The 25,650-nt window shown below is 39.7% G+C and overlaps 2 protein-coding genes across 2 annotated transcripts in view; both read right to left on the reverse strand.

Annotated features, from left to right (window-relative positions):
• Positions 1-76: 76 nt before the first annotated feature.
• Positions 77-3,480, reverse strand: LOC117726460 (NADH-cytochrome b5 reductase 3). Its single transcript, XM_034526757.1, has 9 exons — positions 3,345-3,480; positions 2,931-3,056; positions 2,646-2,718; positions 2,175-2,281; positions 1,943-2,072; positions 1,755-1,838; positions 1,127-1,212; positions 914-1,013; positions 77-609 (listed from the first exon to the last, which is right to left on the reverse strand). Exons 1-9 carry the CDS (start codon positions 3,363-3,365, stop codon positions 437-439), a joined length of 900 nt encoding a protein of 299 aa, XP_034382648.1. The 5' UTR covers positions 3,366-3,480; the 3' UTR covers positions 77-436.
• A 5,074-nt stretch (positions 3,481-8,554) lies between these two features.
• The window catches only part of syt1a (synaptotagmin Ia), a 36,484-nt gene continuing 19,388 nt past the window's right edge, over positions 8,555-25,650 (reverse strand). The window contains exons 5-8 of the mRNA XM_034526334.1: positions 24,107-24,274; positions 20,770-20,887; positions 11,653-11,786; positions 8,555-8,761 (exon numbers count right to left, since the gene is read on the reverse strand). Of these exons, the coding sequence (XP_034382225.1) occupies positions 8,555-8,761; positions 11,653-11,786; positions 20,770-20,887; positions 24,107-24,274 (627 nt within the window). The remainder of the gene's footprint in view (positions 8,762-11,652; positions 11,787-20,769; positions 20,888-24,106; positions 24,275-25,650) is intronic.

Consider the following 25,650-nt stretch of genomic DNA (forward strand, 5'->3'; position numbering starts at 1 on the left):
ATGGATTAAATAATACAAATCCATATATATATATATATATATATATATATATATATATATATATATATATATATATATATATATATATATATATATATATATATATATATGAAGCAAGTGATTGCAATGCATAAAAAGAGCGTTGCAAGTGTTAAGGCACAGAAAACAGCCAACAAACCTCAACTCTGACATTGTTGCAAACAGATTTGTACTCATCCTCGTTCCCATACCCGTCTTTACGCCCCGAACACCTCCCCTTCAGTGACACTTACAGATTACCTCAATTGGTCCGCGCTGTGGTGCTGTTGCATGATTAATATATATATCGTAGCATAAATATTGTATACAAAGTGCAATACCCACTTGCAACTGTAAGTGCTTTAATGCTTTCAGGGTCGTGAATATAACAGAGCGCCCTCGTGCGCCCCAAAACCGTCTAGAAGGTGAACCTGCGCTCGCTGGAGTGGCCGACTTTGTCCAGATTGGGGTTGCAGGCGAACTGGATCATAGGCGGAGGTCCACACATCAGGATGAGACTGTCGTCACCCGGAGGTGGCAGGTGTTCCCTCACCATGTCTTCACCGATGAAGCCTTGGCTGTACTCCCAGTCTGACGGGCAGAAAAAGGTGTTGGTGTTGTGACTTTGTGACACAATAATATAATAACACTTTAAACTGGCATCCGATTAGATTTGTCAAATTACACGCATTATGTTTATGGCCGTTAAATATAAATACAAGGGAAATAACTTAATCTTAAGCATAAATGAGTCGATGGTGTGGACAAGTGGTTACAGAACAAGAAACTCAACTTCCTGTTCACCGATACGTGCTCTGCACAAATGCATTTAATACACGAGATGTCAGGGAGACAAACAAAAGCCGTTCTCAGACTCCAGGAAGAGAAACCTCACCTTCAGGTGCTCTGTCCAGCGTGAACCACAGCTTGAACCGGTCCGGGTTGTTGACCTGGATCTCTTCCAACTCCGGTCGCAACAAGATGTCCTTCTCAGTCTGCGATAGGACAAGAAGAAGTTACACCTCTGCTTTAGTATCAACCACTCTTTCCCCAGTTGTAAAGGAACACAAATATATTTTTACATAATACTTCATCCTGTGAAACTGACCTGGTTTGCAAACAGCAGGTAACACACCGTCTGGTCCTGTGGATCCTTCATCACGGCGGTGATGAGCTGCAACATGGGAGTGATCCCTGGAAGGAAACAGAAGAGGCTTCAGACATGGAATTACCTTCAATCTACAAAACAATAATTATGTGGTCATCCATGTGTCCCAACAAAGACAAAATGTGTTACTGTGAAGTATTTCTCTATAGCACCTATGTGGGTGTTTAATCAGATATGACTGAGTGAACCACCAGCACTTCAAAACCAGTAAGAATAAGATAAGAATTTCATAAAAAATAAAATAAAATATAGGGTCATTGAAGTGCAGAAAGTAGATTTTTAAAGTGATAATCATGAGTTAAACAGGAACACACAAGGCAAAAAAAAGGCTCCATTCCCAGCAAGACTTTCTGGGAGAAACATGCATCTGTAATACAGCGGAGAAGGCTCGTAAGGGCAACGGCAGCGAGGGGATTTCAAGAGAGAACCAGATGGAGAATTAAAAAACGTCCAACATGGCAATCGAGCCACGCAAAGAATGGACAAGGTTCGACAGATTGAGATTCAAGAGACATTAAAGGACGAAGAGAAGCTGATCATGACACTTTTAGAGAGGAGTTGCCCTCACCTGTCCCTCCAGCAATCATGCCAACATGTTTAGCCGTCTTGGTGTCAGCCGGGGACTTCTTATCTTGTTGAATGGCACAGACACCTGTGGAGGAAAAAGTTACAACATCAGATCCAGCAGCTGCAGCTCTGTTGCAAACTGAATATCTTGTCCCCGACTGGATTAGGACACGAGGTCACGGCGCTCACCTTTGCCTTTGTAAACAAGCAGACCACTGGGTCCTCTGAAATCAATAGTGTCGTTGATCCTGAGGCTCTCCAGGTACTGACTCATCTTCCCTCCTTCTGGGAATTTAGGATTGACATCTTTAAAGTAAATCTGTTGACATGGGACAGCAGAAGAAAGTGGTTTAGGAAAATAAAAACAATACCTCTACATAAGACACAAAAAATAAATAAATAAAGAAACTACTGGCTGTACCTTCACCACTAAATCCACATAGCCTTTGTCATCATCACTGGACACCGGCGTGTACGGACGGACGACCAGCTTCCCGTCTATTCTCGCAGACAAATAGATATGCTGCCCTGGAAGAGGAACGCACAGAACAACGATGTTCACGTTATGTCAGCAGCTTCTAGTTTGGTCACTACTAACAGCAAGGATACAATATTAAAAAAAAGTCATTTAAAAAGACATCAGCTTATTGCTAGATAATAAAATAAATGATGGTTGCAGCCGCTATATTTCCTTCTTAGTTCAACCGTTTAATTCCTCGGCAGTATGTTTTGTCGTTGTGTTCTTATACACGCTACTTGATTTTGAGTTTTTGGATCGTTTTCAACAAAACTTAACCTTAAAAAACAAACACTTCTCATAATGACTGATTTGTGCTTGTGTCCATACTGTATGTTCATTATTGATATTTAGTGAATGAGTGCACATACTAACCGATGGGGAGACCAAGGATGTGTTCAGGGGAAGGCAGCGCGAAGCGGAACTTCCTTGTGTCATGGCTGACAATCTGCACATTGTAAAAAGCCAATGTCAACGCAGAGCATAAAGGGGATACCTGAACGCACCTGCTGCGTTTACAAACATACGATTTGCAGCAGCAAGCAGTGGCACTTTTTGAACTTGCTGCCACTGTCTAGATTTACACCAACATTGTTTTTGCGAATACAAAATAAAAAAAGTTTTACAGGTTTTATAAAAAATGATAGTTAACCTGGTTACCTGTTTGTCCAACAGCCGCAGTGCATACTTTATAAGGGGGTCCTCTAAGGTGAGAGCCGGCCTCTTCTTGGAGAAGAGAAGTCTGAAGATCAAGTTGATGATGCTGTCGACGCCGCCTCGGATCAACTGCAAACATAAAAAAGGTCAAATCTAAAAACACGTACACGAGAGAATGAGTCAGACCACCAGCTAGCATTAGCTATCAAACCTTTGAGCCCTCTGCGGGGCGTTGACTCGCTCGAGGCATTTTTGTTTAACAGGAGAAATGAGTCATAGCCATGCCTATAGCCAAGGGCCCGAACAACTTGTGGAAACTAACTTAGCGATACATGTAAGCTAATGTAGTCTCAGCTAACGCAGTGGAATTAGCTTAAACGAAACACAGCGGGACTCTTCTCGTTAAGTTGTACTTACACCAATGATGTAGGACAGCATTTTGTGTCAGTCTTTTGACAATGCAGGAGGACCCGATGAGTTTACTGCAACTGCGACGGTGGTACGAGAGCTGTCAGTCATACAAGGCTGTCAAGCTGCGGCTAGCTGGCGCATATATACACATCCGGTTACTGTTTAAAAGAATAAAAGCATTAATTCGTGAAATAAAAATGCGTAAATGTCTTCAAATTACACCAAACAATCCACTAATACCCACAAATATAGTAAATTATACAGGTTATGTATTAATATCGCCTAAAACAATTGTTTTATTAACTGGTAAATACAACTTCCGGTATGATAACCGCTAGTTCTCGTTATCTTGTCGAAGCAGAAGCCTAACCGTCACTTCCACCTGGATTTTCAGAATACAACTAATATAATAATAAAGGAAACGCTCGGACTGTCAGAATAAAAATCCACAATTAACAATTTGCATAAGTGCGTGAGGAGTATTACCAGGTTAGACTTGAGAGGCAGATTACCTTTAATCATAGCAGTGGAGCACTCAGACACAAATGCTATTTCTATTTAAGTTTGTTACAAAGTAGCTTTTATAATTGTTTAGTGCTTCATATTTGCATCTTGTTTTTGAGGTTACCCACCTGTTCTGTTCAAGTTCTTTCTTTTACTTTCCCTGTACAAGGTCAAAAAGGTTTGTCGTGAATCTTGAAACATTCCCTCTACATGTCAAGCAATAGATGTTTTAAATAATGTCTCCCATTGGCAACATAATCAGAAAGTTTTTTTGATAATTAATACCACAGCTTGGCCTATTTATTCAATGATGTGACACCATTTAGAAAAAAATCAGTTCCTTTTCACAAGAAGTTCAAGTCAGAAACTGAACAAAAAATATGATTGTAGGGAAACTAGATTTTAAGGGGTTTAATGACATTATTTACAACAGCCTAAAATGTATAAATCTACAACCCCATGCGGGCTCTCATCATCGAATTCCCTCTGTGGCTCAAATCAATGTGACATCATGCATTTGATGGGAGGACAAACCTGTCCCTGTTTTCTGGCTCTCGACATCAGTGAATATTCACAAATAGAAATTGATCTGTGCATAAATCCAAATGGAAAACATAATGCTTGTTGTGCTCCTACACTGTGGCGTGTTCCTTTGTGTCCTTTAGATGGCAGTAGTGACCTTGTTAACAGGCCCTGGATGGATGATTCACAGCCACGACCAAAGTGTTTAGAAGCAAACACCATTAAAAGCGGAATTTGTCACACGGACACTTCTGGATGTGAAGAGAGGTGCGTGCAGGAGCAGTGACTCATTCTTCTTCTGCCAATCAATACGAGCACTGTAGTGAACGTAATAAAAGCTTGATTTTGTTATTAAAAGCTTCCATTAGAGGCATGTCACGGCTACTTAAATGAACGCTTTGGTGACACATAAATGAAAGTATACGACATGATAAGCTTCTGTATCAACAGGAAATAAAACATTTTTATTGATCATTTGTGTATATGAAGTTATATAACAACAGTCAGAAAACTCCACAGAGTGAATCACTACACAAAAGTGAAACAAAACTGTAAAACACCTCGTCAAAAATGAAGGTATACACAGCAAATATAACTGTCAGCGGCTCGCCGTCACCGCATATGGCAGGAAAAAACACCCCAAACAGTTCTACGAGATTACAGAGAAAATTTCCACACACAAAATACTCAAGCAGGCAGTTGATTTACACAAAGGCAACTAGGATCTTTCTACAGCATCAGATTCTAATACTTTACACAGCTTTTTGTTTTTCAAAGGTCAGTGTGGCTTTTTGTCAGAGCCACTGGAGGGAATTTTAGTTCCTTGTCACAGAGGAGAAATTTGGGGGTTTGATTATGCATGCATACTTTTGGTAGGAAATCACAACAAGAGGAGCATTGCGTTGCAGGTAAAAGGCTTTGTGGTTTTTTTCCCCCCACACACACACACACATCACAATTCGATGGGTTGCGCAATGCTGCCTGTCACTGAATTCCCCGATACACATTTCATTTCTGTTGTAATTCAGATTTTCTTTCAGCTTTGATCGGATATTGAATATCAAATTGCGAAAGGCCATTTAAAAAAAATAAAATAAAGCCTTTACCTTGTACTTTAATCCATTGTTTCCATTTAAATCTGAAGCTGTACAGGAATTCACGAATCTACATATGTAAAACATGTCAAATAAAAATCATCCCCCGATTGAAGAGGGGCTGGGAGTGCAGCTGTATTAAAGTATATTCAGTGATTTTGGAATGCAATCAGTCAGGGGTGATTTTCCCCCAAAAGGGTTATGAAATAAATTCCCACTAGTTGAAAAAAATATAAACAAAGGGACATTTTGTTTCCAACAAAAAGTGCAAAGTACATCTAATCTCACGGTGAAAGTAATCGACACCAACACAGTCCATACTGTACATTCAGAGTTTTCATCTCAAATATAAAAGGGGATTTTGACTCAATAGGGCAGTTAACAAATGAAGAAAAAAAGTCTATAATGAAAATGAAAATGACGATGATGAGATATAGTATATGGACGATGATATTTTGCAGCTGAATAATCATATTCATATCACTTTATATTTATTCTAGATATACATTTCTTGACACAAATATCTAACTATATACACAGGGGATATTTAAATGTAGTGTCTTATTTGGTATTTAACTAATACTCCCTGAAACTTCTGATGCTGGAACTGTGTGCAAGAAGAAAAAAATAAAATAAAATAAAATAAAACTGCGAAAAAAAGGGAGGGAACCCTAAACAGAGGTCGAAAGGTGACGAGCTCCAACCTGTCAGCTGAATCTACCTGTGCTGTGTCCTAACCATTTCACTGGAAAGGAGAAACGTCTCTCTCGACGGGAATCATCCACAAGGGTTAGAATCTTTTTTTTTCCTTGGGCAACACCACCCACGTTAACACTATGGGATGAACATACAAGTATTGCACAGTGCTCAACAAAATGCTGTGTGAAAACGACCCACTCAGATAAAATGTCTTTCTGCCTTTTTTTTTTTTGCTCCGTGGCGTGCAGTCTGGCGACGCCACGCGCGCCACTCTCTCGCTCTCTTTCTCTGCGTGTAGAAGGGAAAAATGGCAGTAAACGCTACAACACCACTACAGAACAGACTGGTTTCGCTACCTACTGATAAGTCTACATCTCTAAGCACACACGGCAGTCACAGTGATACACAAAGCAGTCCTCAGAGACTCCTATGGAATGACAAGTAGCTTTTTTTTTACAATAGTGCTATCAACTACACAATAACATTGAAAACATTTAGAAAGTCCTCCTGAAGCTATAGCATCGAGTATATGCAAGAGGTTCCTCCAAGATAAGAGACTTCATGGTTTTCATGGATTCAAACTTATTCCTTTGCTAATTGGACCCGTAGTAAAGGACATGATGGAGCCTACGCAGACCATTAACTTTACGGTTATTTTCGCAATCTCTTGGTGTAGTCCTGTGCCAACAAGAAAACTAAACTGATGCAACTGCTGTCGGCTGAAACGTGATTTGTCATCATTGCTTTCTTTTCTTTTTCTTTTCTGGCTCCCCTTGCAGGTGTCCTGAAACAAAGCCAGCTCAACAAATTATCCCAAAAGTTGTTTTTTTAAAGTAGTCAACAAGCTAGTTCAAAGACATCCAGTGCAAAACAGTAGCCACATAAAAGTTCAAATTGGCAGTAAAACATGGCTAGCTCTATTGTCACTGTGAGAAGGCAAAACGCAAAGCAAAGACTGCGATTCAGGGCACCATTGCAGCCAAAGACATTGTTCCCAATAAACCAAAGCTACAACCACTAGCAAGTGGGAGTGTGCATGAAGAGAGGATCTTTACATAAGTCACCTCTGAAAATGGCAGTGTTTAGAACTCGGTCAATATAATGATATACATTGACCCAACGTTTAGACATTACTCTGTATTTTTCTTTCCTCTCCTCTGATTGAAGGCAAGGGGATTGTATCAGAAGAGACAGCCCCTGGTGTCAGTAGATCTCCCCCTCGTCCCAGCCTTTAGTAAAGATTGTAAAAAAAATCATGCAGTTTACGAAAAATAGTCAAGACGTTGAATTGCTCTAAAAAATAGTCCTCTTAAAACCAGAGTCCCAACTCTTTTTTCTTCTTCCTCACTTCCTCTCAAAGATCGGACCCCGGCCTAAATGCGCTATACTTCCGACAACGACAAGGCTGTTCAAAGTAAACAGTTAACAAAATGTTGTTAAACGAGCTTAAGGACACAATGGCTACAGCTTGGTGCTTTTTTTCACACGGGGTTAGATTTTTAAAGGTTAAGAAATTAGTCTTTGTTTGGAGGCAATATTTTCTTTTTTTGTGCATCAAGCTAAACATATAGGTCCTCTGATTGAGAAATAAGTACAAAACGTTGTAAGAAATCATGTGCTTATATAATTTCCAGAAGCATCATTTCCCCCTCAGAACCATAGTAGTTAATGGCCTTGTATTTTTGAGTTTTGATTGTATATTCATCTGTCTTTTCCGTGATGATACTTTGCTGAACTTAAAGCCAGATATTGTCCTTTATAATGTGAATATATTTCCACTAGTGTCTTGCAGGTTGGAATTCTCCTTTTTTTCTGGAATGCAATAAGGTAATAAGGTAGAATTTTTAAATCCTGGGATATATAATATTGGCTTTCCTCTATATCTGCATTTACATAATTTAAAATAGAACATCTTATTAAAAACATCAAGATATACACAGATTAGGAAACGGGAAACAACATACAAACACATAAACTAGAAATCATTTTTGTCTGCATACTTATATATACAACTGTGGTACAATAAATTCTTTCAGTCATGCGCTATCTATACAGATCATATTGCTTAAAAGAAGGGGGCATTTGGTTGGGGCGTTGAAGGGCACAGAGATGAAAAACCCCAACTGCTGAATCAGAGAGGAACAAAAAAAAGAAGAGAGAAAGCAAGTAGAGAATATGATAGGGAAAAAAAGCAAAAGGGTGCAAGATTGCAGGAAGTTTGAACAATTAGGATTGTTTGTGATATTAGGAGCAGTGAAGCTGGGTGAGACTGAGAGGCCGGGTAAAGAGAGGGAAGGGGGGAGAGGTGGGGGTAACATGGATGGACCCATATATCACTGAGGTATTTACACATACTGGCTAAAGAGTACTACAAGGCAGGTGCTGAAAGGGCCCTGCCTATTTCTTGGTGGAGAGCTGAGCGTCCACCTCTTCCTCAGGCTTCAGCACATGCCACTGGGCGATGGGTCTTCTGGGGTTGGCCAGCATGTCGGACCAGTGGCGGAGCTCCGTCCCCGAGCTGTTGAGGCCCACAAACACCTTGCCAATAGCATCATTCTTGCCAATCTTGTCATAGTCCAGAACAGTTATAACCACTTGCACTTTCTGTAGAAAGGGAAAAGCAGGCGAGAAATAGAAAACGTGAGTGTAAATCAAGGTTTCGTCAGCATATAGACGGTTAATGCTGATCTCTAAACAGGTGAGGTAGCTTTTGTCAAACGAATAAACTCCACTGTGTTAAGTCAGTGTCTGCTGGTGAAGATTATGTAATAGAGTAAATAGCACTAAATAGAGATTGGTCATAACTGTGCTATTTTGGTTAGAATTTACGACATAAATGTTTATTGTTTTTATTCTGTATTGTATCTCATTGACGTAGCCGTCTTTCTACGGTTAAAATCCCTTTGTAAGTTTTGTTCAGAAAAGTGGTTTATTGTTGGTTTATTAATATTTGTATTATATTTGTGTCGACAGACATGAGCTAAATAAAATCAAGAGAGCAGCACTTTCCAGCACAACAGACATGTTAAGGTCCCCTACACAAATATCACAAGATCTGATAAACTGTACTGAAAGGATATCACTGTCATACATCACACAGGCTGGGCTCTGTGCTCTAAAACACAATATAAATGACAATCTGTGCAATTTCCTTTGTTTCTGCAAAGTTACTCTGTGTGTTGAACTGCAAATGCTAAAGAGGGTTTTTTGATGTATTCCAAACAAACAAGAAATGTGAAAAGCATCATGGTTTGTACAGCTGAGAATTTTCCAGAGAAATATCTACTAGATCCTGAGTAGAAGAGATTATTTAAAAATCCTGGCAAGCAAAGCAAAGTTCGCAACCAAAACATCAGTTACTGTAAAACAGAAGAAAATAACTATATGAAGAACTGCTGGTTAGTACATTAATGCAAAGAATGAGGCAAATGACCAGGCCTTGGTTATTTCCAGAGCCAAACACAGCAGAATGTTTGATTACTCAGGGGTCTAAGACTCAGCCACGGCATGCGTTTATTCAAAGGGACACTGTAAAAGAGGAGTAACATGGGCATTAATCTCTGGCTGAGAATATGAATTAGTGCACAAAGAGCCCTGATTAAATTTCGATCCACTGGCACACCTGCATGAGCTCAGAGCCACTGCTGTAAAAGAGCATGTCTAATACACCATGTAATGAAATACTGAACAAGGTTCCCAGATGGCTGCTTGGGGTTAGTTGGTCTTCAAAGGGCCAGTTCACCTTCAATTTGCTAATTGAATCACAGCTTTCTTATATTCCATATTAGCACACTATTTTGTTAATCGTCACTGACCAGTCAGTATTGCTTTGCTGAGTCTATTCTTCTTGCTGTGATGGATTCACCAATAATGGTCACATTATGGAATATCAATGACTTCACCAACAATCTTGTCAATATTTTAGGAACTAAGCTTATTGAATTGATACCTACTGTATCTCATGAACAAGGGTTTATCAATCTGTCGGTTTTAGTCGAATACAGTAGATTCATCTACAAACTTGATAATACAAAACCTGGTAGTCTGGTAACTGTGATGATAATACGCTGCACTGTGATGTTGTTCATCAAGAACCACATCCTGCATGCAACGTACCCTGAAATCTTAAATTGTTATTTCCACATTTATGTTTGTATACGAATGAAACAAATGAGACACAACGTCTTGAATTGTGAATTTTTGTTCCACTTTGGACAGAGCCAGAAAGGTAATATCATATTCAGAGAGCCTTTTATGTTACCTATGGGCCACTGAATAGTTTTTCAACATGCTTGGAAAAGGTGGAGTAAGCGGAGGGTATCTTGAAATTCATCCTTTTTACAAAATCTTAATCCTAGTTTGTACTTTGTTTCTTACGTACTGTACTTTTCATTTAACGTATTTTGTTCATGATCTAAACACTGTGAATTGGCTTTGGCTTTATCAATTCATATTTATTTGTATACATTTTAAATTTCACAGTTAAGTCATCTCTTAACAACTCAAAAGTTTCATTTTCATTTGTGTTTGTATTTACTAAGGATGATGTGGAACTGCCTCAGTCAATAATACACCTTCTGTTAGTGGAATAGGCCAATTAAAAACACTGATTGTAATTCCCAGAAAATCTCTGAAACAATTAAAAGCTTTAGATTAGTTGAACAAATAGTCCTGAGGTCCAGTTTAACTCAAATTCCACAAACGCCTCTGCAGATTTTCAGCTTTTTCTAAGCATTAATTTGCTATTTCCCTCCAACATATGGGTGATATTGTGGGAGTATGTCTGTAATTAAAGGTCACCACAGCTCTAAGTGTCTTTATTTAAAATCAGATGCAACATAGCCAGAGGCCTGCAGAGCTGATAGTCAATCAGAGTAACATTTAGTACAAACTCTTGAGTTGGACAGTCCAATTAGGTCAATCGAGTATGTTTTAAACTCAGATAATGTTCTCCTGGCTTTAAGGAAATCAGTCAATACACTTAATCAGACCCACAGCCCGTGATTTGTGAGCTGTGACAGGCTTAATCAATTTGATTCAATTACTGTCTTGCATGAAGAGATAATGTAGTTTGTTGCTTTTCCCTTCTGGCAAAGTTTGTGCATTCATTATCCATTCCTTTGTAATGTTCTGGAAAAAGATGGATGCTTTACACATAAGGGTTACTTTGTAGCAATGATTGTAATAGCACCGAGGTACATGCGGCATGCAATAACAAGTGCATAGAATAACATCCACCGAGCAATTGGCTTGTCAAATTGCGAAACCAAGACTGATTTAAAAGGAGGTGCCTTTGATTATTCTGTTGTGATGAAAACCCTCTAAACTGATTATTTAGAAAATGAGCTTCCACTTAAATTTTTCTTTATCTTTTTAAACAATTATTTCTATGCAACCTAATTAGTGTTGGTTCTTACGGCTCAATTTTGTCTCAGTAAAGCAGTTATGAGAATGAATGTTATATAAAACTGCTCTGTGAATGGATGAGATCGTACCTGGATTTGTTCAAACGGGACTTCAAAGCTAAAGGACTCGTTGTAGTAAGGGTTCAGGGTGTTCTTTTTGATTGTCGTCTTCTTCTTCTTCAGCCTCTTGCCGTTTTGCATCAGGTGGATCTTCGCATATGGATCTGCAGTGACAAAGTAAAGAATACCATTTTAAACTTTAGATAATTCTTTTGTTTACTTGACAGACGACAGTGTGCAAATGGGTGGTGTGGGGGTGTGGGGGGTGGGGTAGGTCCCAGGGCCACAACATATCCCAGGATATAGTGGTTTATGGCATGCGCTGTAACCACTTAATCCTCAATTCAAATATTGAAATTGAACGTGTAAGCAAACAATCGCTTATTTACACAACTAGCAGACACACAGCAACATTAGCATTCATTTGAAGACGTGTTTCTGGCGTCCCGATGCATGGAAGTCTAATACTCTCTCTTTTCAGCTCCGTTTTTGGTCTCCACCAACTCCTGAGGGAAATCTCTGGCTCTTTTCTGCCAAATGCTCAATATGTTCCCCGGCTAGTCATTAACTTTGTATCACTGCCATTTGGTGCTGGGAAGGTCTAGTAGTGTATTTATCAGAGGTTTCTGCTGCCTGCTGCAGGCCGTAAAACCATACAATGAGCTGAAAAATCACCGTAGAGCTCAGGGGAACTTCCCTTTGTTGAGCTCATCATTACGAGCAACACTTTATACATTGTTAAAATAAAAATATTCATGTTTTTTCACTTTTATTTATTTATTCATGGGAGTGTCACTAAAAACAATGTTCTCTCTTCCAGGAACGTCCCACTCACATTCACAGAGTTACACACATCAACACCTGGAAGCCATCAGTAAAAACTCTGGTAATAAAAGAATAGTGATTATAGCAGCTTCAAAAGAAAAAGAAAAAAAATTCAAACCTACAGTACCATCCATCTTTGACAAGGTTAAACATGGTTATAAATAAAGCATGGCGATGACGGCCCTGTTTGTTTCCGTCACTCAATTAACCTTCGCGACTCAAGAGCCTCATTTGCGTCTGTCCGAATGCTATCTCAAGTGGAAACCAAGTGGTCTGCTTCATCCACCCTCATCCACTCTCTGGCAATCAGTGTGTGTCGGAAAATCCGCAAACCGCCCATCGCTTTCGTTTATGACTCGACACTACTCCTCCCGATTTGTTTACATTCTACAAATTGTCATCAAAAATAAATTGGAGAAGAGGAGAGTTGGTGTCTTTGTTTGGTTCTCAGAGGGAAAATGACAAAAAAGCTGGGGCCGGCGCGCTATCGCCTTTCTTTTGTGAAAGAAATACCGTGTCTTTTGGGATGTAATTGGGCCATCATAAGGGACACGGTGAGGCTGTTCAATTTGCACAATGAGATCCTAATCAGTCCAAAGTATGGGCAGCCGAAGAATGTAATAACTTCAACTGAATTATTCTGAGGCTTACAAAAAGGATCCAAAAGAAGAATGAGGATTCAATAATAACTGGAGCTCAAAGAATATGCAATATTCTTATTCGCTCACATTTCCTCCCCACTAAATACAATATATCGCTGCGGTTGGTTGGGCCTTATTAATTTAGAATGGGGGAAATGAACAGTGTTACAATCATTTACACGTTACAGAGAGTGAATGGTCATGATTGATGAGGGCGGAAAAAAAAAAACAGTATCAAATGCAGCTTTCTCCTAATATTTCATTGCAAACTTAAATTACCTTTTTCCAGCCTTCCAAAGTAAAAATATGTTAAACTTTAGACAGCAATAACTGTTGCCGGTATTCTCTGCCTATTTTTAGTGTCCTGCTCTCTTCCACTAAAATGATATCCAGTTTGCCGTCTGCCAGATTCCATGTGAATGCAAACTTTATCTTCTCGTGTCCTAAGTGAAACTAGGTTACAGTCGACATTATGCAGTAATCTCCTAACTTTATGTCTACAAAAGTACACACAAAGTATTTATATTCCCTTCTGAGAATGAATGCTGGTCCCAAATAGTTATTTTCCTTTATTTTAGCAGGAAGAAACGATATATTGGTGGCGATTATTTATGATTATTGTTACATTACAGATATGTGTTGACTTAAAAAATGGTAGATTGTCACGACTATGAGCCATGGCTTTTAGTCTTTTAGCCTTTAATCTATATATAGATATAGATTAAAGGCCTATACAAGCTATAGAAGGGAAATTGTTGAAAACCACGTTGTGTCATTTATCATTTAAGACAACACGCTGCTTGAGAAAGAAAAAAAAACAAACAACAACAATCTCAGAGATGCTAATGAGGTAGCCTCTCGCCTGAGGCTAATATTATTATCTCTCTCTACTGAACCTCGGAGCTTTGAAATCAGAGCTTATAATTAGTTGTTGAAAGACTGCTTGCTCTGATCATCTGTATTTATCTCTGGATCCCATATGCACAAAGACTTTATAACATTCAATATTTTTGTCATGCACTTGAATAGATCTATGTATTTAGCTGGAAGATTGAGGGATTTCTAGCAACAGCAAATACTGAACAAGCTTAGCGCCCTTAATCTTTCATCCAATTTAGGGGGATAAGGACCTGATTGGAGACTTGTTCGCCCAGCACAGCTGACATGCATGTATAGAGAAACACAAACAAAGAGAGTAAGAAGGAAGCAGGGAGACTAAATAGATGAGGCATGAGGGAAAATGTAACAGGTTCCTAACAGAGTGGGTGTCCATTATTACTCTCCTGCTGAGACGAGATGGAGTGCTGGGAAGAGTAAAACAGTGTATGACGGTTGCGTGTGTGTTGTCAATATACGGTTTGCACTCAGCTACCTATCAATTTGAACAAAGCTCTATTTCTCAGATTTGTGATATTTTACTGAATGTGGTCTTGCCTTCCTAGGAGCATCTCCAAATTAAAAAAAGGAGGAGGACTTTGTAGAGAGAATCCTAGATGAAATCTGGAAATCGTCCATTGTAATCATCCGCACAACCTCCATATGTGTCAGACATTGTTTGTGTTCATTCAAACATATTTCACAGACTGCATCCAGAATTTCACCCAACCTCTCAACGGTGCAACTGGGACCCAGTCACCCTTATTCAGTCGTTTTGTCCAAAAAAGAGACCATTTTGGGCAAAGGTCTTTGAAACACATGTGTGATACGTCCAAAGACCCAAAACCAAGTGTGGCAGTTTTTGAATAGAGATCTGAATCCAGACCAAATCTCAAGCTTTTACCGAGACATCCCATAATTGGAAGTCTATCTCCCTCCCTTTAAATAGCCACTGGGTTGAGGAGGTAATGGGTCACTCAAAGTTAGAAAAGCTCAGATACACCACTCAGGGCTTGGTTAATATATATATATATATATATATATATATATTTTTAAGTATGGCATCCATTTCTGGTTTACTATAATAATCTATACACAACAAGAATAATAAATAATAATAAAAAATTCGATCGTTGGAGAAACTTTATTGAAAATATTTGAACATGTGTTTTCTCCTTTTTGCCATTCATCTGTATTCTTGAGTTTTTTTTTGAGAATTTAATTATAAATGTATATATATTTTTAACTAGTACGTTTCAAACAGCATATCAGCCCTTCAGACATTTATTTTATCTGTACTCAAAATTGAAATCAAAAAGCCTTAACTTTGTGAATCTTGCTGACTGAAGTTACAATCGTACAATTATCAGTGTTATTCAGTAGTTTCTGCACTGAACTCGCACACATCACCTGTCATAGCTGTCTCACTTATCGCCGTTGGATTATCTGCACGGGTGAAGTTTCTGCAGGTTTCCTTTGTCTGATCAGCCACGGTTGGCTTTCATTGCTAATAGCAATAAAATAGCTTCTTTCAAACTAATCTTGCGTAGGCAGACCTCTGTCTCTGTCACAAAGGTCTAAAGAAAGTGAAGCACTGCGGGTCTATAAAAGGGAGATGGATGATTTCTAAGACACATTGAAAGAACCATTTCAAAATAGGAACATTGGTCACATTTGCAGTTTAAATGAAAATTGTGGTGAAAAACTTATTGTATTTAATTGGCCCCCTGTATGGTCATATTGTGTTAATTAAGTTCGTAAATTCTGTCTGTAAAAAGTGCTATATAAATACATTTGACTTACTTTTTACTTAATTTGAACCAAGATCAGTCCTCATGCCTTAATCTAACCAGTCCAACAAACGAAGGGCGGGTCATGCTTTCGCCATAGTTGACTTCATAATATAGCAACCCGGGGAGAGGTTTAGAAAACTGTGTACTATAATGCTGAATACTGCAACAACAATGATGGCAATGATGTTCAGTACATGTCATGTATCCTCTCATATTGGCAATTGGGCCTGAATAAACACAATACAACAGCCAAATGGGATTATGCAAGATAAAATACCAAATTAAACGCACCTGTGGCGCCACATCACTGTTATCCAGACGCTCTTATCTTTCTGCCCAGCAGATGAGCGTTTGGCATTATTGAGTTTTGGGAGACTCGCCGTACCTCATATCCGGCCCCTTTTACCGCGCCTTATCCCAGACGGATGTAATCTGTACCATTTCATGGATGAATGGCAGCGCTCCTGATACAACGGCGCTTCCTCGCATAATGTGTACGGCAAAGAGACTCGACTACGCAATCATGAGTTATTTCATAACTCCTGGATCTTGGCCAATGGTTTTATGGTCCATACATCTGAGGCTAGAAGCAGGTTTCTGGATAAGTGATGAGCTACTAAAGCTGTCTAATTCTAAAGCGCTTACTTATAGTTTGTGTTTCAAGCTGTGAGTAATTGTCAGCTGTGACTCACTTGGATTATTGTGGTGAGGGCAGTGCCTCTCACAGTGAAGGCTTCACGATATCATGTGCACAGACACACAACGCCGAACAAAGAAGTCGTTTTTTTTCTTCCACAAATATTTCCGTGTTCATCGAGTGTGGTCGCTCCGGGCGCTGGACGAGTTGTGCCAAATGAACACCGATACAAGCGGGGGGTTAAATATAGCCCGGCTGTCATCTTAGCTTTCCTCCCATCGTTTTGGATTTGCCACGGTGGGTGAATCTAGGGGTAACTGTCGGTTTAGTTTGACACACTCAACTCAGCGGTGAATGGCACACATACCACACAGACACACGCGTTCACAGTGGAGCTCAGACCCACATGAACAATGTCCAATTGTACAACGAGAATCCTAATTATCTGAAAGCGTAGAAATCGTCCCGTGACTCCACGTTATCTACATCTGAAAGCAAAAAACATGTGAAAAGAAAATAGACGTTGATAAAGTAACTTTTGCATCCCCGAATCACTTTCAAATTTCGACCCTTTCAGGGGCCCGTTCATCATCTTAATGATCCCTTTGGACCGTTGTTTCACTGACTGGGAGGAAAAACCTCTCAGTAACAACCAGCCAGAGGGAACAAAACAAATAAACCCTGGAGCCGAGAGGCTTGATGGTGAACGGGAGCGCCGGGGTCAGGGGGGCCAGTGCCAGTGCATTACCGCCAATGCCGGCGCCTGTGTGCCATGACAGCATCCCCCACTGTGGGCCATTATCTGGTCATGTGCCGGCCTCACGGTCCTCTGGGAACTAATTCTGCAAGTCGCTTCCAGACACTTAGCCTTCGTGTCCGATAGCCGTCCGGCTCACCTTTTGCTAACAGAAGCTTGAAGCACTGTAAATGAACCATTTCAAACAAGGCAAGAACTGAAATAGTTACATCCGTTTTGTGTGTGTTGAAAGGAGGCATTGCTGCGCTGTCGGCTAGAGAGGGAGAGAGGAAATCAACTTGTCTGGGATTATTTCGAGACGACAGCTAAAGAGTATGGTGCTCTGCGCTTCATCGCACTGAAGCAACAATCATAGGGAGCACCAAAGAAATCAAGAGCACTTAAAAAAAAAAAAAAAAAACTTTATTTCAAAAGTTTTTGAGAGAGACGCAGCGCGGAGGGTTGTTTCACCACGAGCCAATCAAAAGAATTATTTCAGATTATATATTGGTTAATGATAATACCCACATCTTCCTTTGCGAGCCATAATTAGGCATGGTAAACAGGATGACAATAGAGGAGAAGGCTGATCCCAGGCCGTCAATTACTTGTCCTCCTCCTTAAACTCTGGCTGAGACGCCCTGTGGATGGAGGCTAATTATTGTTATTACGGACCTGCCCATTATTTCATCCATCTGGTACACTTTAAAGTCCATTCTCTAAGCGGAAAAGCAGTCGTGATTAACGAAAATCAAAACACAAAAACTGCAATTTAGAGTATACATTCTGCTCGTGTGCAATTAGAAACATGCACCGTTCTCTTAACTGTATGCTAATATAGTTCACCCGGAAACCCACCGACTGGTGCACAAGGATAAAACGTGCTCCAATTAAATGCGACATACAGTACGTGGTGTCAAACTGTCATGGCTTCCCCTGCTATTTGGTTTCTCTGCAAAAGAGAAACCTGGCCTTCAAAGTGAACAGATTAACGCGTCCTTTCACCAGCGGCTCGTCACCGTGTGGCTGACAATCCCCCGATTGCAAATGCTCACAGGTGAGAGTTAATGCCGGGAGCATAAAATGGCAGCGCAGGGGGATTTTTTTTTTTTTTTCTTCCATTTTCTTCTTCCGCCAAATGGCTGCTTGTGCTGGTCTGGTAGATGAAAGGGAACTGCGAGGGCTTTTAATGTGTGCCGTGTTACCGTATACTGCAGGATGTTTCCGGGGGGGGGGGACCGGGGCTGTCAGGCAGAAAGCAAGTGGACACAGGTGTATGGTAATTGAGGCAGAAAAGAGAAGAAGGCGGGGAGGGAAGTGCACGAGGGGGACTTTTAAAACGAAACCACGGCAGAAAAGTCACGTCAGCGGGGGAATGGAAAGAGTCCGGCTGATTGTGTGATCCGTGTGCTCGGGTGTGTGCACGTTGGTCGCTCTGCATGCGAGCGCGAGCGTGTCTCGTATTATCAAAAAGGACCAGGGTCAGTCGATGCCGTCCAGCTCCAGAAGATGTGTGTGTTTTTAAAAGTCAAATCAATGTTTTTTTTTTCAAACGCTGACTAAAGTGCTTTACAGAGATAATTACGATTAAAAAGAAAACAGACATAATTGTGTAACAGATCAATATGACGCCCGAACCGCTGTTATAATGCTGGTGTTGTTTTGTGGTGAATCTTAGTCAAGGCGTCCGTAGATTGTGCAACGACAACAATAATCTTTGCATGTCACACAAAATGGGTCCTGTGCAAACAAGACTATACTCAATTATTTTGTAAATAAAAGACAGAAGGTATAAAGTAAACAAGAAGCCGGAGAGGCTTTTACACAAACCTCTGGGGGAAACTCTCGAAAGAAAATGGAACCAACCAACACATTGTTTACTCCCATCTCAAATACGGCCGCTCGGTCAAACTATGACACTATAGGTAACATGCATGGTCATTACGTGCACGGTGGCTTTTCAAAATAAATCTCTGTGTTCACGGGAAACATGCAGTGTCTGCTCGGTACATGGGTACAGTCTCTTTTCAAAATAAACTTCCAACGAAAGGTTTACTTAGTTTTCTTTGTGCAACAAAACTATTCGGTTCGGTTTAGGGAAATAGCTTGATTTAAGTTTTTAATAAGTATGTTTGTTCCATAAAATAATATGCTCCTTACAAAACTGGCATTAGTTAAGTACAGAAGTTGCGGTTCAAAGAGTTTCGAAAGCCTGGTTACAGACGGTAAACGGTATTTTGGCACCTCCAAAATCCAGTCCAAGACAAACGGTAGTATGTACACGTTTGTGCGCTTGTATCATAATTAATATATGTTTTGATGTTAATCTGTAATATGCACACAGCTGGCTCTGCAATGAACATGTACACACCACATTGCTGATTGGCCTCGACTGGAAAAAATACATTTTTACAAATTGAGATTCCTTCATTTGCACTTCAGACAACATGTAAACCTTCGTGGGGTGAATTTGTGATCGTCCCCGGACAGTGATGAACATCTACCAACATCTCCCTTTATGAAACATTGCTCCCGCTTTGACTGACGGAAATGGAGTCTGCGTTGTTGTCATGAACCTGTGGGTGTTTGCATGTGCAATGATTTCCCACCCCTCTCCCGCCCACGCGAGTGGCACATTCTGTTACCATAACATCAGACCCACTATTCAGACTTGACTGCATTGTGATAAATGTCATCTATTGATCTTAATGCTACATGGGTTTACTGTTGGAGCTACATCACAGCGGGAGTAGGGTTCATTCTTTTTCTGCGTGCCGCATTCATTCGTGGTCGTTTCACACAACATTAAATCTGAACAGTGCGGCTTCTTCTCGATCTGAACATCTTTCAGAAGCCCCGAGAGAGAAAAGTGATGAGATAAAAAATTCTGGAGATTCATTTTTCTAAGTCTGATGTAAATTGTTTTTTCTCTCCTTGTGGACATTTTATTTTTTCATCTTTGAAACAGGTTTGCAGGTTCAATTTATTTTGTGGGATCAAAAGAACCCCCCCACCCACACACACCACATATATTTTGGTGTTCCATTTTCTGTCTGATCTTAATTGTTTTTGTTTTATCTCCAGTGTTTATGACTCATTAAAGGGTGAACAAAATATATAAAATATTTATATATATATAAAAAGATTCATATGGTCTTCCACTTGAGTTTGAATCCATCCATGCACTCATAACACAATGCACATATATTATGTTCGCAGGTTATGTAAATTAAAACATGAAAAACATGAATACTGAGAACACGCCATGTGCTGCACTTCAGTTTCTTGTGCCCGAAATATGTACAACAACAACAACAACAACAACAACAACAACAACAACAGACACTTGTTGAAATGATCTCGACAGCCATACACACTGCGGATCAGACATAACAATGTTTTCGTCACTTGCATCTCAGGTATTCCTTCACATCTGTACAGAAGTTGTATACGATTTTATTATTTTTCAGCTAAAGTCATGTTTATGACAAATGTCATTGTGACCAGTGATGTGTTTGGGTGGTTGTTAAAAGAAAAAGAAAAAGAAGAACACCTAGGAGGGAGAGTGTGTGCATGTATAAATACAGACAAAGGGCCTGTCAGAGGGAAAGTCAGACACCCCGTAGGAATTGTTCTCACCTGACAAGCCTCCCACGTCCATTTTCTTCAGGTTTTTGGCCTCGAGGATGACCACGGTCAACTTGCCAGCGGTGGGAACGTATCGCAGAGAGAAGCAGATATCGCCCAGCTTCTCTTGCTGTTGGACAAACATGGCAGAGGTGAGTTTTAACAGACACTAATGAATCCACATTTACTGCACCACACGCTCACAGCAGATGCTCACTACAAATAGGTCGTCAATTTCCCTCTAAAGCACATTAAAACATGTCCAGTCAACCAAATCTGAAGCTCTAGTTTTTTTTTTTTTTTTTACATGTGTTGTTTATTTGGTTCTGCTCTCCACAAACAGAGAGGAGAACTTTTAATGATTTTTTAATGAACATTTAAAGCAAAGCGTTTCAATGTGAAAAGTGATGGTATTAAAGGTTAAAGTAGAGTACACTGACACTGGGTTATTGAGTTGTTTACAGTAATTACAGAGTCCACTTTGAATAAGGGTGCGTATATGCAGAACATTTACATAAATTAATACATATTTTCTTGTAATAGCTTTAAAGTGCAAACATGTTATGCTTAGTAATTCAGTGACAAAACACTTTAGTATACAATATGAGTAAGTCATATTTGGAGTGAGCATGTGATACTTTTCTTTATTGTAGTTGAGTTGTGACATTAATTATCACGTGGTCTGGAGCAAAATAAATGTTTATTCATTTAAATGTTGTATTTGAATTGACATAATTGACATAATTGACATAAATATATCTTAATATATTTGAAAGCAGTCCGCAGGACACGCTGTTAACAAAGTTAGTCAGCATGTGAGCCAGCTGTCTGTCGTCCTATTGTATTAATATAGATAACATAATATATTATACACATTTCAAAATACGTACAGACAAAAAATAATCACAACAAACACACTTTTAGCCAATTTTTCTTCAACTTAGAAAACTCAGCTGTAGAAGGTTTATAATATCAAATGATGCATTTCATGAGAAAATCCAGAATTTAGTTAAATAAATACAAAAATAATGATCAATCAACTTCATTTAATTCCAATATAAGTACCTAAATAATATAATAAATAAAGATATTCATAAATATGGATCACAAGTGGGAAAAGAAGACAACGTATGTCAAAGACCATGATTCATACGACACTCTGCATCTCATTGCCGATCAATTACACAATAAGTCGCAACATGTTTTCAATCGTTTGCAATGTACTGTGTCTCTTGCTGTGGTTTGAATGCTTTCTACTATTATTGGCCCCCACTTTGGTTTGCCACTCATCTGCTGGAGGAGTCCCGACTGCAATCACTTCACTGGTTCACACATTTCACCATCACAAACACAGTCTCATCGTCACACAGCGAACAGAGCTTGATTCTCATTTACGCCCCGGAGCAGACGCAGTCAACCGCTCACCCTCGGGTCACGCCTGCGTCACGTGTGGCCATTTAAACGGAAACATACAATTCAGAGGCAAATTGGGCCTGAATATCAACCTTTTTGTCTTTCTTCAAGTTCAAAATCAAGACCAACTGCTGCCTTTCAATTTAAAGGGTTATTTTTGGAACTTGCTACTTCATAGATGACTTTCAGAGTAAAAGGAGATTGTGTTACCTTTTTTATTAAATCTTTAAAGATTTAAACCTGAAAGAGTTTAAATCTTATTCTATTATTATTATTATTATTATATATATATATATATATATATATATATATAAATAGGGTTATTTTTGGAACTTGCTACTTCATAGATGACTTTCAAAGTAAAAGGAGTTTGTGTTACCTTGTGTATTAAAGCTTTATATATAAACTTATTCTTTACTCTTTGCATTTGGACTGATATGCGTCCTCCTTTCAGAGCTTTATTTTCTGTGTTTGTGTCTAAAACCAGTGGCTCACTGGCTTTTTGATTTATGACCTCCAAATCACAGGTTGCACATAACTCTGGGGTTTGTGAACAACTCAGAGTGATTTTTCCTCCTCAAACGGTTTGATTTGAATATTTCAAATCAAACAGATATCCAGTATCCAGCAGAGATATGTATTTTTGGGTTGACCTTTAAGCTTGAGGGAGCTGATTGTGAACAGCAACGTCCACAATTTGTTATTCCCCATGTGTGTTCGCCCTCTTTTCTTGTAATCTCTATTCTAATAAAGCCATAACATCCATCCCATTCATCATCCCGTCTCCATTCAAATCAGTTTTTTGTTCCGTTCCATACATTCTGGGTCACACTAACACACTGTTTTTAAAGTAAAATGCTTCAAAGTTGTAGAACTTAAGACCAAATGACTTCCAGGTAAGATGCAACATATTTTGTAAGACAGAAATAAATTATGTTAGAGTTTACTGTTAACTATATATTTATTTTTACTTCATTGTTAAATGTCCTTAATCAGCTACGATCTGGATTTAGTACAAAGTAGGTTACGACGAGCCAGTTTTAGCCAGTTTGGTGTAAGTTATGTGCATCGACTATATCTTGCAACTCTTGTAAAAGAACAAATAAGTGTTTATTTTAACCTGAACACCTACTCAAAACATAATTACTTAGTTTAGCTTGCAATCATCAACAGGTATAATTTCTGTACTGCCAAGACAACGGAGTCCATTTCCCTTTGGCAGGTTAAATTGCAGCTTCAGAGGCCGACAGAGGCACAGAATCTCTGGATCAATATGTTGTTACTTCAATTCATTCCTAATTACCGCTAGTTCGCAGCCGCATCATGATTTGAACATTACATTAATAAATGTAATATCGGTAGGTAAACGGCGTCTCAAACCTTATGTAAAAATGGTCAAGTACAGCTGTGAGACCGAACGCTAATAAGTATCGTGATGCCCTTCAACTCAAACAACATCACCAGCCATTCAACACTGCAATGATTAACCTTTAAATCAAACCAGCGTAATCCTAAAAATGAGGTTCCCTTGGCAACATATGCTATATGCCATGACATTTACCATGAAAATTGAATTTCCTGAACTGCTGCCTGGGAAGTCACACTTCTATTAATTGAAGGGGAAGTGTGGACATCTGATTAAGGGGCATTTCCAGGAGAGATGGATTACTTCAGCCGCGGCACCACATTGGTGTTTTTGAGGCACAACTTCGTGAACACAGCAACAACAATCATTTTTTGATATCACTTATGCAAGCGGCCACAAAAAGAAATACTCTTATTATTAAAAACAGAAGCTACCAGATGTGCAACTGTGAGCCCTGACAGGTGTCAGAAAAAAATGATTTCAAAACCTTCTCATTTCACATTTTCTCGGGAGTGATTGAACTTTCGCGGCATGCGTGTCCGCCTCCAGAGGGGTTTTCACAAGTCTTACCTCCTCCTTCTCAGCGCTCAGCAGATCCCGCCACTCCTCAGTCACGTGGCTGAAGTCCACCTTGTTCATGGGCACCTTGATGTCGCCGATGGCATCGTGTTTGGAGAAGCGGTCAAAATCGTACACCGTCATTATCAGCGTCTTTCCACCGAGCTCCACGTAGGGAACCTGAGGGAGGACGGGCAAGAGAAACGTGTGTCAGAAAGACAACAGACGTGCTTCTCATTTTAAAAGTAAGCAACTGTTTACCAGACAGTTGGAGCATATGTTGTGCACAGTAGAAATGAATGAGCGGAGAGAGTCTACGGCCAATGCTGCTTCCTCTGACTCCAATGTGAGTTATGATGGAAGGAAATAGGAGAAAAAAGGGGAGCGTTGATAAAACATTAGAAGTCACTACATGGAACTTTTAACTGGTTACGAAACAGTCTCAACTGAATACTGATGCCGCTATATGACCGGCGTAAGCAAACTACACCATGAGCAAGAATACTGGCTATTTCCACAGTTATTCTTAGTGCTCGTCGTCGGGTCCAAACAATTTGTGTCACGCAGGTTCACCAGGAACTCCTTCAGCTTGGCCTCCAGCAGGGACCAGCCGGCTGGAGACAGCCTTCAAAATGCAATCGGAGCTCCGGAGGGACACCACTCTAATGGGTATCGCTGGGTCCGCTGGGGGGGGGGGGCAGGGGAGAACCAGGCTACACAGGGCGGACTGTCAGTTTCCTGCTGCAGTGAAAGGAGAGGGACTTTGGAGCTCGGAAACACGAGTCTAAAGGGGGCCGCCAAAATCCACACGACATTAAAGTGTCTCTTTCTAGCTTTAAGTAAACATGACATCATCGTTAGGGGCTTTTAACCACTGAGTGGAGCAAATCAAACCTCTTTTACTTCTACTTATCTATTCACTGAGTTAGCAGGCTAGGCTGACATGTAAGCAACCAGTTAAGCTTCAGTTATGCTTTACGAACGGACAGATCATTTGGATCTTTTATACTCTGTGTAGGTGGAAAACTAATACTCTACCGTAGTGGACAGTTTATAAAAATCTTACAGGTACACCAGTTTTCAGGATAGTTTCCACTTAACCAAATCCAGTGATAACATTTCCTGCAGTAACTTCTATCTATTGTAAAGCTTATTATGTCTGTGACTGACCTTGGAAGAGTCGTTAAAAGTCCTGTGGTATATATACTAAAACACCTTCAGTTTCCTACATTTAATTTTATATTGTCAACCCTGAACCTCCACAAAAGAGTTTCTTCAATTAATTAGGTATGTGTGTGTGTGTGTGTGTGTGTGTGTGTGTGTTTTTGGAGAGAGTGGATGGTGACGTTGTGGGTAGGTGAGCACTTTGTGATCCTTGATTGCTTTACATTTTGGGACAAAACTTATTAAATGTAAATGTTCTGTTGCGGCACACGCGAGGGGAAAGATGAGACTGTCCTTGACATTACCTGATAAAAAAATCTTTTTTTTTTTGACAGCGCTTATAATTTACCTGTCCTGTTTTTCCTCACAGTTTGGCAATTAAGTATTACAGA

The sequence above is a fragment of the Cyclopterus lumpus genome, chromosome 23 (assembly GCF_009769545.1).
Source record: "Cyclopterus lumpus isolate fCycLum1 chromosome 23, fCycLum1.pri, whole genome shotgun sequence".
Classification (NCBI taxonomy): domain Eukaryota; kingdom Metazoa; phylum Chordata; class Actinopteri; order Perciformes; family Cyclopteridae; genus Cyclopterus; species Cyclopterus lumpus.